The following is a 15,653-nucleotide window of genomic DNA, read 5'->3' on the forward strand; positions in this document are numbered from 1 at the left end:
TAGGGCTTGCCAATTGAAAGGTCAGCGGTTCGAATCCCCGCAGCGGGGTGCGCTCCCGCTGCTCGGTCCCAGCGCCTGCCAACCTAGCAGTTCGAAAGCACCCCCGGGTGCAAGTAGATAAATAGGGACCGCTTACTGGCGGGAAGGTAAACGGTGTTTCCGTGTGCTGCGCTGGCTTGCCAGATGCAGCTTGTCACGCTGGCCACGTGACCCGGAAGTGTCCCCAGACAGCGCTGGCCCCCGGCCTCTTCAGTGAGATGGGCGCACCAACCCCAGAGTCTGTCAAGACTGGCCCGTACGGGCAGGGGTACCTTTACCTTTACTTACAGGCCTTAAACGAAACTGGAATGTCTCTAGGTAACAAGGGGATGAACAAACACATAAAATATGCCTGCTACATTGTTTTAAAATGGAAAAGACGAGTGTCATGCAATGATCAGAAAGGCAAGACTGAAAGGTAGACCAGCATTTAGTTGGCTGGCATGTATATATCACATTCAGATGGTGTGTTGTAGCTAAAGAATTCATGGCTAGTCTTCTTTTATAGATTATTTAACTAATTTAGTTATGCATTCTTAAACACACTTCACAGAAAAGATTCAAGGGTTGTTTACTCATGCATATGATTAAAGCAACAGTATTACATAACTAAACCGGTTAAGACTATAATCAGTTCCCATTATAAACATTCGCCCACTTCACCAAAAATTCAGCATTCAGTCCACGCACAACGGAGTTAAAATTACGAACAGCATTAGCCTAATCAAAGGCCTGATTAAGGTGTGTCAAGCAGAGGAGGGAACCTTGTGTTGTTGGAATGCAATAAAATGTTGAATTGGACCTGGTAGCATATGGTAGCCATTGCAGTTAGTGCAAGACTAGTGTTATGTGGTCCGGAATAGAAACTTCACTCTCAATCCTGTGCGCTACTTTCTGAACACACTGCAGCTTCCAGTCTCCCTTCAGAGGTGCATTACAAAATCTAAGCGTGAGGTTACCAGATAATGGGCCACTGTGGCTAGCTGCTATCCTGATCCTTCCGTCTTCACCCTTTTTATTGTATCTGAGACATGGGGATAAGGTCCCCCCCCCCTCAATAATTTGGTCCCTTGCTCGATGTGATTTCATGCCTCTTCATGGGAGAACAGAGGTATATGGGGTCCACTGGAGCAGATTTGGGGACATACAGAGATAGCAGAGGAGGATTAAGTTGTGTTGCATGAGTGGAAGAAGAAGAGTTTGGATTTGATATCCCGCTTTATCACTACCCGAAGGAGTCTCAAAGCGGCTAACATTCTCCTTTCCCTTCCTCCCCCACAACAAACATTCTGTGAGGTGAGTGGGGCTGAGAGACCTCAGAGAAGTGTGACTAGCCCAAGGTCACCCAGCAGCTGCATGTGGAGGAGTGGAGACGCGAACCCGGTTCACCAGATTATGAGTCCACCACTCTTAACCACTACAGCACACTGGAACTCTGTGTGTAGAGTGTTGGATACAACCCAAAATGTATACTCCGCCCCCATTCCCCTATTTTTTCACGGCTACCACAGTACCTACAATCCTCACTTTTTCAACAGTTTTTTGTGAGGGTAAAGGCAACTGCCAGCCCACTCCCTTGCAATGAGCTTGGGCCTCGCACTAAATTCCTTATGTGTCCTGTCTGCAGGCCCATTTGGACCCTCAGCTCTTTTAAACCATCCCTGCTGACAGAACCGCATTTGATTTATTTTTATTTTTTTGCAAACCTTGCAGCGCTAAACAAAAGGGGTGAAGGAATTTAAAAATAAGTCCCGTTCTCATTTTGGAGACAAGGTGACAGTCTGTCATCATTTTCAAAATGCAGCGACATTTGCAGCACGCTGAGCTGGTTTATTTTTTCTGTGCAAATGGTATGCACTAATCCTATGTAAACATCGTTAGTGCGGCTTTTGGGGAAATCTTGAAGGAGCTCTATGGGAATCTTTAGAATAGCAGAGGAAATTTTAAACAGCTGGCCCAACAGTGTAAATATTTAACAAAAGTGGTTGGGAACCTCCCATTAAAAGTTGGAAACATATGGGCACATAATGCCGGTTTATAAAACAGTTGATTGTCAACTGATGAATGCTGTTCCCTGTCAAAGGGCTGCTTTGTGCTCTAGTTCATTGCCTTGGTTATGATTTTTTTTTCTTTTCAAAAAGAGAATGATGTGCACACAGGGAACAAGAGGAAAGGTGAGGGTGGAATTAAAAGAACAAAAGGAAATGGCCGCAAAGAAGTTTTTGTTCCCCTGTCATAATATTAGGAATTTGGGTCACCCAGTGGAATTGGTTGGCAGTGGACTCAGGACAAAAATACCTTGAGCAATGCATAATTTAACTTGTGAAATTCACTGTCGCAGGCCCTCAGCTTACATCTCTGTAAAAGGGGATTAGACATATTCTTGGAGATAGATCTGTCAATGGCTGGGGCTTGTAGTTGAGAAAATTTGGAGGGCCAAAGGTTTCTCAAACTTGCTCTGTGATGAGAGGGGGCTGCCCATTATTTTCCATGTATGCAAAGCATGACATAATAGGGACACATATTGAACACTTCTTGGCATTAATAGAGAATTCTCCATTTAAATGTAGCTTTGGCTGCTTGTGAGGACCCTTGAATTGCTTTGGGCGGCTGCCCCTGCTTCTAATGTTTTATTAGTCCCTAGTCTTTTTGAAGAAGAGTCAAGCCACCCGATATACCATTTTGCAGTGACCTTCTCTGTCGAAAGCGAAAATATCACTGTGATTTTCCACTGGGAAGACAATGGGATTCTTTAAGCCCTCAATATATTTACTTAACCCTGACAGAAATATTTCCTATCTCGCACCTTGCTTCCAGGTGAAGAATTTTCCTTCTTGAAGGACCTTTCTGACATGGCAAACGCTGAAGACAGTCAGTACGTGATGAAGCTTGCCAATTCCCTCTATGTACAGAGCGGGTTTCACGTCAGTGACAAATTTTTGCAGCTGATGAAGACGTACTTCAAAGCTGAAGTGGAAGATGTGGATTTCAGTCAAAACATAGCAGTCGCCAGCCACATCAATAGATGGGTGGAGAATCACACAAATAGTACGTTCCTGTATTTTTACATTCCTCCTCACTGTCAACAGTTGTCATTTTATGCTCGTTGGGATGCTGTTGAATGTCTTAAAATGGCTCATCGCTACAGTTGTCGATTGCGCCAAATGTCTTGTGTTTCTTTCTTTGGAGAGAGCTTAAAAAGAGGCTCAGCCCAGGGACTGCAATCCCTTCAGGGAAACCTTCCAGGAGCTACATGCCACTGGTTTGAAAGCCTTAGGGTTCCCCACCCCCTCCTTTCAAACTTGGTCCCAAACATTTCCATCTCTTTGCAGAAATACTGGGATGAACTGCCTTTCAGTGGTGCCCTTATATTGTGGTTCTGAAGCATGGTGACCAAGCCATTCTGAACCCACTTCCGGGCATGGCAAGTTGGAAGATCAGCCTTGTAGAATTGTAGAGTTGGAAGGGACCACAAGAATCAGTCCACGACCCTGAAATTGAGACTCGTGTTCTACTGACTTGAGCTATCTGGTCTGTTAAACTGATGTAGTTAGTAGTTACAGATCTCTTATCTCCATGTAAATGTTTGATTCTAATTTTTTTTAAATAATATTTATTAACAATTTAAACACTACAAAAAATAAGAACAATACAGTACATCACAAAAACACTACACAACACCAACACATTTAAACTAATAAAAAAAAACAATTTAAAACACATCAAATAATTTCAGTATCTTATCTTTCATTCACTTATTTCCGCGACCTCCTCACACCTCCCCTTTTGTATTCCACTTCTGTTAACTGTTTCAGCAATTCCTTTCCATCTTTCTCTGTTTTCTATCCTATAATTATCTTAACACATTCTAACCTTATTTTTTCCTTTGATACTCTATTAATCTATTTATACTTAATTCCTTATAACACTTCTACTACAGCCATATGGCTTTAGCTATAAAGCTAAATGTTTGCTTCTAAATTATCCCCACCAGTAAATGGCTTGGCTGACTTGCTTCTACCATGCAAGCAAAGGCACAGTCCCAGTTGCGCACCAGAATGCGCACGGCTGTTCGGATCGGTGACTCTGTACCCGAGTGTCTCTGATGCACGTAGCTTATTTTATCCCAGATAAAACACAGAGACCCCCGTCTGTAGTGATCTGTGAAATTTCCACCCATCCACTCGATTCATCACTGTCGGCGCAGAAATCCAAAGACGAAATTATCATACCGAAAATCAAGCAAGCCGTTCCCAGTTGGCAGCACCAGGTAGCAGACAATGCCTTCTGATTGGAGTGATTTATTTAGGAATGTGGGCACAGCAGCTGCTAGGCTTGGCTAACAAGCCTCCCCTGACTCAAACAGATGCAAGACATCTCTTCCTTTCCTTGAGTAAATGTCAGCGGTGCGGATGCTGAGATGCGTTCCCCGTTTTATTACTCGCTTATTACTCTCGAAGCCTGTGGGATGTTGCCCAGGTAAAAGCTAGCAGGAATAGTAGCGTGAGGAAAGTTTGAAGTTGATAGACTTGCTCTCTGGATCCTGTGTCAATTTTGTACCGAAAGTTATTTGAAGATGGGAGGCAGTCAACAGAACAATCCCTTTAAGGTAGGAGGATGCTGACTTAAGCTTCAGAGGCCCTGAGCCAGAGGTGCTTGCTTTGGTGTTGTATATTCGTGTTAGTGTAATGGAGGTGTCAGGGAACTGCCATCGGCTCAGAGGCGAGAAATAGAAGGGCAGTTGTATTTCAGGCAGCCTCCAAAAATCTTGTGAAGCAGTTCCTCTTCTGGGGAGGAGGAAATCCCCACCTCCAATGGGGAAGAGGTGCAAGGACCAGAGGATGCTGGGGGGGAGCCTTAACACAGCTCCTGGGCAAGCCGGACAGAAGAGAAACACGCCCTTGCCATTGCCCATCCTGCGCAGTAGTCTGAGGTGCAGAGAGGGGCGGAGACAGTTGGGGGTAACAAAACTCTTATGTTGGGGGAGGTCCAAAAAAAAAACACTCCCGGATTCTGCTACCGATTGAGCTTTGGTGCTCTTCACTATAAATAAAAGGTAAAGGTAAAGGTACCCCTGCCCGTACGGGCCAGTCTTGACAGACTCTGGGGTTGTGTGCCCATCTCACTTAAGAGGCCAGGGGCCAGCGCTGTCCAGAGACACTTCCGGGTCACGTGGCCAGCGTGACATCGCTGCTCTGGCCAGAGCCAGAGCTGCACACGGAAACGCCGTTTACCTTCCCGCTGGTAAGTGGTCCCTATTTATCTACTTGCACCCGGAGGTGCTTTCGAACTGCTAGGTTGAGCAGGCGCTGGGACCGAGCAGCGGGAGCGCACCCCGCCGCAGGGATTCGAACCGCCGACCTTTCGATCGGCAAGTCCTAGGCGCTGAGGCTTTAACCCAGTTTGCACCAAAATAAAGCCTGTTCAACACAGGTCGGAGCCCTGCCTGGTTACTCTCGAGCAACCGCAACAGCCACCTGACAGCGGGGGGGGGGGGTCCACTTTCACAAATCACATTTCCATCCCTCAGTGTCCTCCCCTCCTCCACCCCCAGCCTGGCAGACAAGAGGCATTAATCAGAGTTTATGGGCTCATTCCAGCCAGGCAGAAGCAGCATCCAAAGTGGGGTTTGTTTATTATTTATTTATTGAAGGGATTTCTATATCAATTGTTTGCATTTGTAAGCAGCGTGGATAAAAGCAATCTGCAGAAAATGGGGACAATTGGGGGGGGGGTGTCATAAAACTAAACTCTACCTTATTAACACTTGCCGGAACAGGAGAGTCTTAGTCTGTGCCTGGAGTTGAGCAAAAAAGGTGCTTGTCTAGTCTCCGTTGTGGGAGGGAGTTCCACAGGCTTTGCAATGACTGCACAGAATATTGAGGGGTGTGGCCTGCGCAGAGGAGGTGTGGTTACTTGAGAATTCCACCTTATCACTTATATACAGCCATTAGGTCACTGTGGCATACAGGAGAGTTTCTCCTGCAAATTCCAAAGAACTGAGCCCACGCCACAGTAATTTGGAGCAGGGCTTTCAGCATGGCTCTGTTCTGTGGAATAGCATTCCTGTCGAGGTAAGACAAGCACCCACTATCTGCGCTTTCTGGAAACAATTGAAAATACCTCCCCCACTAACAAGCTTTTCCATCTGGAAAGAATGGGTCATTATCAAGGTTGTTTTACATTGTTTTTCAAATGCAGCCTGTTGTTGTTTTCTGTTTTGTTTTTCACTCTTTTTATGGGCATCGCCTTGATCTAATATACCAGCTGGTTAGACAATTTTAATGCCGATAACTTCAAAACTATTTTAGACAAGTGTATATTGTACTTGTTGTGCAGGTTGATCTGCCTGCTGTGAAGCCTAAATTCTCCTTCAACCAAACACTCGACAGTTAAATGTGGGAATATGGAAAGGAGTTGCTTTTAGATTGTTTTGTTTTCCTTCCATGGTGTTGGTTTTTGGGGGGTTTACAGCTTTGATATAAATGTTCAATTAGGCATTCTGATCAATGCACTCCTTCTCTCCCCTTTCAACCAACAGACATGATCAAAGATTTTGTGTCGGCCAGGGATTTTGGTGCTCTCACTCACTTGGCCCTCGTCAATGCAATCTACTTTAAGGGAAATTGGAAGTCTCAGTTCAGGCCAGAAAACACAAGAACCTTCTCCTTCACTAAAGATGATGAAAGTGAAGTGCAAATTCCAATGATGTATCAGCAGGGAGAATTTTATTATGGTAAGCAATATCGTACATGTTTTCTTTCTAGCAGAAAAGATTAATTTTCTAGGTATACGCTATCACCCTTCTTCAGCACTTAATGCCAATTCACACCTCTTAATAACATCTCCTGCACAATTGCCAACCAGACGAAAATGAAATCACATTGTTTGCACCGGGGCCTCAGAAATGTAAGTTTCCAAAGGAGCCTTCCATTATTATTGTGTCAACTGCAATGTTTTCATTGCTATATCAGTATGGAAGATGTGAATACTGGGGCACGTGGGTGGCACTGTGGTCTAAACTACTGAGGCTCTTGGGCTTGCCGATCTGAAGGTTGGTGGTTCGAATCCCTGCAACGGGATGAGCTCCCGTTACTCTGCCCCAGCTCCTGCCAATCTAGCAGTTTGAAAGCAAGCCAGTGCAAGTAGATAAATAGGTACCACTGTGGCAGAAGGTAAATGGCATTTCTGTGCGCTCTGGTTTCAGTTATGGTGTCTCATTGCACCAGAAGCTGTTTAGTAATGCTGGCCACATGACCCGGAAAGCTGTCTATAGACAAACACCAGCTCCCTCGGCCTGAAAGCGAGATGAACGCTGCAATCCCATAGTCACCCTTGACTTGACTTAACTGTCTAGAGGTCCTTTACCTTTTACCTTTATCTTCCAGGGTTGTTTTAAGGATTGCAACAAGACAGGGTCATCTTTCCGCAGGGCCTGCAAGACGAAGCTGTTCCGCCAGGCCTTTGGTCAGGGTTCAGTCTGACTCCCCCTCCACTATCATAAGAACCTGCGTGAAAGCAGCCTCCCAATTTTTCTCGCAGAAAGCAGCATGAAACTAACCTCCCAGTTTTTCTCACATGCTCATATAAGTTCAGCATTTAAGGTCCCCAACCCTAATCTGTGGGTTGCCATTTGTTTGAATTTTATTCTGATCCTGATCTGATTTTTGGATGTATTTTAATTGATTGTCTGATTTTATGTTAATGTGTTATGCATTTGATGTTAGCCGCTCTGAGTCCAGTTTTGGCCAGGGAGGGCGGGGTATAAATACAAATTATTATTATTATTATTATTCTGCCGCCCAAGGCAAAACAGGAATCCGCTGCCGCAACACCCCACACCAGCAAATCCTCCCTGATCTGTAGCAATAGTGATGGCAGTTTCCAGTGAGATTTCTCAAGATTTCAGCGGTTTCCACCAAGATCTCAGGAGATTTCAGTCTTGCCCAAGGCAGCTGCTTCATCCACTGTAGTTCCGGAAGTTGATTTTATGTACAGTGGTACCTCAGGTTAAGTACATAATTCGTTCTGGAGGTCTGTTCTTAAGCTGAAACTGTTCTTAACCTGAAGCGCCACTTTAGCTAATGGGGGTCTCCTGCTGCTGCCGCGCCGCCAGAGCACAATTTCTGTTCTCCTCCTGAAGCAAAGTTCTTAACCCGAGGTACTATTTCTGGGTTAGCAGAGTCTGTAACCTGAAGCATCTGTAACCTGAAGCGTATGTAACCCAAGGTACCACTTTATTCTGAAAGCTCAAATATAATGTGGAAATCAACAGTTAGGGAGATGGAATGGAATGAAAATGGAATAAACTGCCATGTGAACGCAGCCTTTGTATTTTTTGCCCACAAAAAAGGGGGAAGTACCCCCCCCAAAAAAAGAAACAAACAACGAAGAGGATAAACCCACCAATCCTACGCCAGGAACATTGTGTGTGTATACCCATCTAAAGGTCAAATAATTGATATTGAAAATGTGAAAAGACAATCAAATGGTTTTAACGGCTGGTCATAATTTGCCTCAAGGCCTGTTCTCAGCTGGAGACCATCCTATGGATTTCAGTACTGTGCAGGTAAATGAAATTATCTCCAAAAACCCAACCGGGCTGTTTTTCTTTTTTCTTTTAGGGGAGTTCAGTGACGGCTCCAATGAAGCCGGAGGCATCTATCAAGTTCTAGAAATCCCCTACGAAGGAGATGAGTTCAGCATGATGATTGTTCTTTCCAGGCAAGAAGTTCCCCTAGCCACACTGGAACCTCTGGTCAAAGCCCAGCTGATTGAGGAATGGGCAAGCTCCGTAAAGAAGCAGAAGGTGGAAGTCTATCTACCCAGGTGAGAATGCTTTTCCAGATTCTGGCAGGATGGAGGGGAGAGGAGAGCCAGTTTGGCTTAGTGGGTGGCATGTAGAGCTGGGTGATATATGGACACAGCATCCAAAATCCGTGTGAATGCCATATAATGATACCTGTTTCATAATTTTGACCTGGCAATATATCTTGAATCATGGTGCATGTGTTATGCAAAAATCACAAAACCGTGAAGCCAGCCAATGCTTATCTCGATTCCTGCACCCCTCTCTGCCAGCTGAGATCTCCCCTGCCTCCTGCCATGGGCAGCAAATCACAAGAGCAGGCGCCGGCAAAAATCACGATGCAGGAAAAACCATGAAGCCAGCCAGTGCCTCTACATGGCTCCGTCCTTATTTCAGTCATTGTGATATATCGGTATATCGCAATGTTCAGCTAGCGATATATCACAAAAACCAGATTATCGCCCAACCCTAGTAGCACGTTGGATATTGGCCAGGCTAGGCACTGTGAAAGGCATTGGATTCAAATAAACAGCTTGACCCTGCGGCTCATTTGAAAAGTTTCTCTCCATTTTTCTTTTGTTTTACCTCAGTGCCCCTCATGTAAAATGGAAACACCAAGATTGTCATTTGGAGAGCGCATAATAACATAGCTGTGAGGAGAGGACTGTTGCACTCAGGTCCTGCTTTGGGACTAATAATAATAATAATAATAATAATAATAATAATACTTTGTTTATACCCCGCCCATCTGTCTGGGTTTCCCCAGCCACTCTGGGTGGCTCCCAACAGAATATTAAAAACACAATAAAACATTGAACATTAAAAACTTCCCGTGGGCATCTGTTTGGCCACAGTGCGTACAGGATGCTGGACTAGATGGGCCAATGGCCTTAGCTGTCAACTTTCCCCCTTTTTTAAGGGAAATTCCCTTATTCCGAATAGGATTCCTCGCAAGAAAAGGGAAAAGTTGACAGCTATGCAATGGCTTGATCCAGCAGGCATTTCTTATGCCATTATGGATAATAGTTTGGTAGGATGTTTTGAGACAGGAGCCACTGTCAGTTTCAGTAGACCGTCGCAATCTATTCTTGTGGGTGTGCAAAGGCTGACTGAACTTTGGGAGAGGTCTTCTGTTGGGAACCATAAGGCTGCATGTTAAAAGAGTCATGGTTCATGCACAAAGTCATGGGGGGAGTTCTCTCTGATTTTCCCACTGAGTTTCTCATCCAACCACACACAGCCCTTCATGTCTCATTGCGTGTCATGCTTGAGACTCCCCTGACACATCAAAGCAGCTTTTTGATGCACAGGCACGAGGGAATGTACCGGAAGGCAGGTGAAAACGCCCTGTTGCAGAAGTGGACCCACTCATGGTTCTCTGGATACAAGGCAGAACCTGAAAACAGTGCTCAACAAAGGGTTTCATCACCTACTCTTTTCTTCTGCTCACCAAGCTGAACGCTCCTGCATCTTCTCTTCCATCTCTGGTCACATCCAGACCTTAGAACTCATTTCAACATATGTTTTGATGTAAAGCTGTGATAAGTTACCTGCAATACTAGAAAACTTGTGGATTTTTTGCAGGAGCTTTAGGGGTGTGTGTTCTGCTCCTCTTTGTGCAGTGTGGTGAAATAACAGCTCTTTCCCACTTCCATCAGACCTGGCAAGCTGGTCCCTCCCCAAGTACCAATGCATGCCCACATGTGGGTTTAATGTTCAGGAATGGAGTACGTAGGCTAAATCCAATGTGCATAAACCCAGATTTCAGTCAGTCCCCACCCCCAATAAAATCCGGGTCTCTCGACATTGGATTACACATGTTTGTAGATCTATATGTGGATATCTGGTGGGGCCAAGCATGTTGGGTAGGCAGTTCTGTTTTCCCACCATGCATTGCATCATCAGAGAGTGATCCAAATAAGCTTGTTGTTCAATCTCACCCAACCTCCAGTTGCCGTATATGATGTTTGCAATTCCATTGTGGAAATCAGAACGCTGAATGAATGGGAAGTGTCACATTTCTGCAGGTATAAGAAATGATGCAGCTATGGGAGGAAACGATCGACATATGTTTGCAACAGGAGCGGGATTTTAAGAAATTGCATTAAATCAAAGTAATTTGGTTGGATTTATAATAATTTGGGAAATTAATAAAAAAATATTGGAGAACGTAAGAAGTTCCCTTATACCAGCGGTTCTCAACCTGTGGGTCCTCAGATGTTGTTGGACTACAACTCCCATCATCCCTGAGCTCTGGTCTTGCTAGCTAGGGGTGATGGGAGTTGTAGTTCAACATCTGGGGACCCACAAGTTGAGAAAGGCTGCCTTATACAGAGTAAAAAGAAGAAGAGTGTGCATTTGCAATGTGATGTCCTTAATCCAGGTGGCTTCCTTGAGGGGAAGATATTCAAACGATGAGCAATTATCAGGGAAACAAATGCACAAACTCCAAATACCATGATACAGAGTGAAATGATTCCGAAGCAGAACGTTGCAGACTTGGTTACTGTTATTAGCTGGTCCTTGCCCTGCGTTGCATTCCCCGGCTAAATTATGCTTGGAAATCATTTTTGCAAATTAGTTTCATGGTCTGTTTCCCTGCTGCACAAAAGTGGATTAAAAAATGTTGATCTCTTTGGCTCCGAAACAATGATTTGGGAACGGAACGGAGTGTAATTTAACAATCCTGTGCTGTTTCCCCACCCCCGTTTTGCTATTAAGACAAGCAAACTGCAGTTTCAGTTGGATGTAGATAGTGCAGACAGAAAATTGGAAATGTTGTGATTAACTCAGCTTTGCTTAGTCGTTCAAGCCCTATTACAAATGCAAAAGTTAAAAAAAAATGTTCACTTTGTAAGTGGATGGACTCTTTCGGGGCATTGGGAATTTAATTTTATTCCACTGCTATTTCTCAGTGTGCGAGGCCCGCAGGCCCACACATTCCTTTCCCTTCCATCTTGGTCTCTTGCCTTCTTTGAGGGGGTGGAGGGAAAGGGAGAAATAGCATAAAATATTTATGGAGTATTTATTTGGTGCATTGATAACATCCACCAGATCTGCTTGCCATCCTCAGAGAAATTCAACCTCGGAAGTATATAATTAATTTCTGCAATTTAATAAGGGAATTACAGCATCGGAGTGCTGCACTTAAAGTTTGCGCTAGCTAGCTACCTTTTCCATTCCTATTATGAAAATACGCTGGAGAGGAATGGCATCTAATTTTATCCATTCTCCGCTATGCTTCACTCATTAATATTTACAAAGAGCCTTAAGAATGTTTGGGCAAATTCTGAAAGTATCTGCTTTGTTTATAAAATCCAGTCCCCAAAGATCCGTCACATTCTAGCGTCACACTTACTGTGACCAAGAGACAGATCCTTCATTGGGTCTAGGCGGATATGAGCATGTTTTAAGCTCAAGGACTGCAATTGCTAGAATCTCTGAAGGCTGGAAGTTGTCCATACAGTTCCCTCCAGATGACAGCCCAGGATGCAGCTCTTAATTTTGCCCATGGTATTCACAATTATTTCTGTAGCACCATCAATTTGATTCAATTTAATGCTTGTATGCAGCAGTTCCAGGAATTAATTGGAGCCCTCAAAGCAGCTAACAGCAGTAGCAAAGGTGGACTTTAGCTAAGTTTTACTCAGAATGGCTGAGATCTCATCTCACAAAGAGCGTGCTGTCAGCTTTATCGGCCTCTCCAGGGACTTTGCAACATGCAAGCCCCCATTCAGCACGTGCAATTCTGTAGTAATGGCTGTCAAGTTGCTAGTCAATATGTAACAGCAAAATCTCAATTTTTATCCGGTTGGTATGTTTATGATTCTGGGTTGCAGACCCATTGAAACCCATGAACCCAGGTTTGTCACGCTTATTGGCTTCGGTTAATCAACTCTGAGTAGGCCTGGCATGGGACACAGTCCTCTTATCTTACTGTATGTAAAAATTGTCCAAGAATTATTATTTTTTTAATTTATGCTTGCTAGTGAGAGCTGTCTCAGATCACCTTATCACAATTATGATAAAAAGTTGATTTTTTTTAAAAAAATGAAATGATCAAAACAACACGAATAAATGGAAATTGAAGGGAAGCAGATATTGGCTGAACATTAAGAGACACTTTCCAACAGCTGTTTTGGAGTGAGCAGGCTGTCTTAGGGGCTCAGGGTCTACGTTCTCTCTTTGCTGGATGCATTTAAGCAGATGCTGGACATTGAAGCAGATGCATGGAGCAGGAAGTTGAACTAGGTGACCTCCCAAGTCCCGTCCCCCCCAATGCTAAATTGCGTCATAGAAATCTGCCTTATGCTGAGTCAGACCACTGGTCCATGTGGCTTATAAGAATAAGAATAAGAATAAGAATAATTATTTATACCCCGCCCATCTGGCTGGGTTTCCCCAGTGATTCTGGGTGGTTCCCAACAGAATATTAAAAACACGATAAAACATCAAAGATTAAAAACTTCCCTAAACAGAGCTGCCTTTAGATGTCTTCTAAAAGTCAGATAGTTGTTTATTTCCTTGAAATCTGATGGGAGGAGCTTTCACAGGGCAGGTGCCACTACCAAGAAGGCCCTCTGCCAGGTTCCCTGTAACCTTACTTCCTGCAGCTATGATCTTACAGTGCTATGAAATTCCCACAATACGTAACTTTTTATTTGCATTTTCAAAAGTGGTCCACATCACTTAAAATGTAGGCAGAATGCTGCAGAATCTGTGGGCAACTCCCTTCACACACAAATTAAGGGGGCAGACTTTAAATCATGCACTGTTATCACTGCTGAGAGCTGCAAACCCCTCAGAAATTAAAGGATATGCTGAAAGCTCAGTTTATATAACTGTAATATGTAGTTATCTAAGGTGACTGACAAGTTTGTATGGGCACCCTTGTGCATTCCCATCATATATGAAAAAGTCTGACAAGGCATTTGTACCCATGGGCATATCTCTGCCGTTGCTCCAGGTAACTGGCAGAAATCAGCATGTCAGCCAGGAAATCAAAGGTGACAGTAAGACGGATTTCTATTTGGATCAAATTAATTCCAAATTTATTGTCGTCTCCTAGGTAATTGTAACTGGAAGGCTCAAAGGACTTCCTTGCCACTACCAGAAATGATTCTCTGTTTGCTGAACACACAATAGAATCTCAAACTGTCATGGAAACATAAAATGCATAGTTTATGGTCACAGTTGTTTACCATTGTTTCCAGCATTTCTCAGCTTCACTTGTGTTGCACAAAGCAACAAAGATAGAAAATAGGTCATATTTTCTTTGTGTGTTTTTATTCTACTATTCCTTCGATCAGCTTAGGGTAGCATGTGTGGCTTTATCCCCATAACAGCAATGTGAAGTAGTTTATGTTGAAAGAGGTTATAGAGTTAGATGTCTCAGGGTTATTCAGTGAGGTTCATGGCTGAGTAAGGATTGGAACCTGGGTCTCTCCAATCATTGATGAACATGGTAGCTTGGTTTTCTCATAGCTTATGTCTCCTTTCCAGCCTTTTGGAGGTGTTAGTCTATCCATTCTTTTTCACATTTTTATAAATGCATACAACGGCTCATAATACTCTCTACTTGCTTAAGGTTGGGCGTTTGTTGAGTAAAAATGCAATTGATTGATTGGAGTGGGGACCTGGTGTGGGCCATTCAAAAAGATAAATATACAGAATTCCAGTGTGTATCGTTCAGGGTATAACCAGGGTGTTTGGAGCTTAGTCATTTATTTCCCTTTGTAGCAGCACCAAACTAAATGAGACATCTGGTACCTTTGGCCCACAGGTCAAATAACAGCTCCAGTGTATACAGTCACAAATCTCCCAACATCTCTACTCGTTATGCTGCTAGACACACAACCCAGCACACGGCAGTAGAGGCAAGGGTACGCTTGGTTCTTACTGGCCCCCATTGAGTTCTATGGGATGAGGAGTTGTTCTGCCTGAGACATTGGCACCAGAGATGACTGGGGAGTTAAAGTGGTGAGTGAAGAAAGCACTGAGCTCTCCCCGCTGCTCCAACTTGAGGAACCTTTGGCTGAACACTGCAGTCCAATATGACTCGGCAAATGCAGCCCAGTTAATGCCACTGGATATCTTGTTTTTAAAATACCTTGTTTTGGCTTGCTCAGCTGTTTTACAGCCCTGTTACAACTTGCCATAATAATAGAGCAGGGAGGAATAGGTTATTCACATCAGCCCCATGTTAGGGGCCATGTTAGTGCCCACTGAGGAATGGTACAACCGAAGGCAGGGAGCCCCACAGTAAGTGGAGCCCAAAAAATAGGACGGGCATAGCTAACTAATTCTAGTTTTGTCTCTACCCACCTCCTTGCTGCTCAGTACTATGAGAGCAACACTGAGCCTTAGGAGGAAGAAGCTGACTGGCAGTGCTGCCCCCCTTGGACTGGCTGTAAGTAAGAAGTCAAACAGATGGGGCCAGCTCAGGGCACCCTAAGGTTTGTGGGGCAGTGCCCCATTTGCCCTAATGGATCAGCCTCCATTGAGTCCTTTGTAATTTTGTGGAGTCCAACCAACAATCCACTAGTACCTTCTAGACCTGCTGTCTTCTACATCACTTCTCTGTGGACTTCTTTCCAAAAGAGTGCTTGGCTGTGCCAATCATTTCAGACCAGCTGGCTTCCTGAAGAACCCTGAAACGCAGTTTTCCCAACCCGGTGCTCTCCAGATGTTTGGGACGACCGTCCTGAACTTAGAGATGTAGCGCTGGCTGTGCAGTCCAAAACACCTAGAGAGCACCAGGTTTGTGAAGGCTGCTGTCACATGTCCCACTTGTGTGCTACGTGCT

General features: G+C 44.3%; 1 protein-coding gene across 1 annotated transcript in view; it reads left to right on the forward strand.

Annotated features, from left to right (window-relative positions):
* Nucleotides 1-15,653, forward strand: part of SERPINI1 (serpin family I member 1) — an 89,332-nt gene that overhangs the window by 54,793 nt on the left and 18,886 nt on the right. The window contains exons 3-5 of the mRNA XM_083739864.1: nucleotides 2,857-3,087; nucleotides 6,581-6,775; nucleotides 8,664-8,868. Coding sequence (XP_083595990.1) covers nucleotides 2,857-3,087; nucleotides 6,581-6,775; nucleotides 8,664-8,868 — 631 coding nt within the window. The remainder of the gene's footprint in view (nucleotides 1-2,856; nucleotides 3,088-6,580; nucleotides 6,776-8,663; nucleotides 8,869-15,653) is intronic.

Source organism: Podarcis gaigeae (assembly GCF_964106915.1).
Source record: "Podarcis gaigeae genome assembly, chromosome: 5".
NCBI lineage: Eukaryota > Metazoa > Chordata > Lepidosauria > Squamata > Lacertidae > Podarcis > Podarcis gaigeae.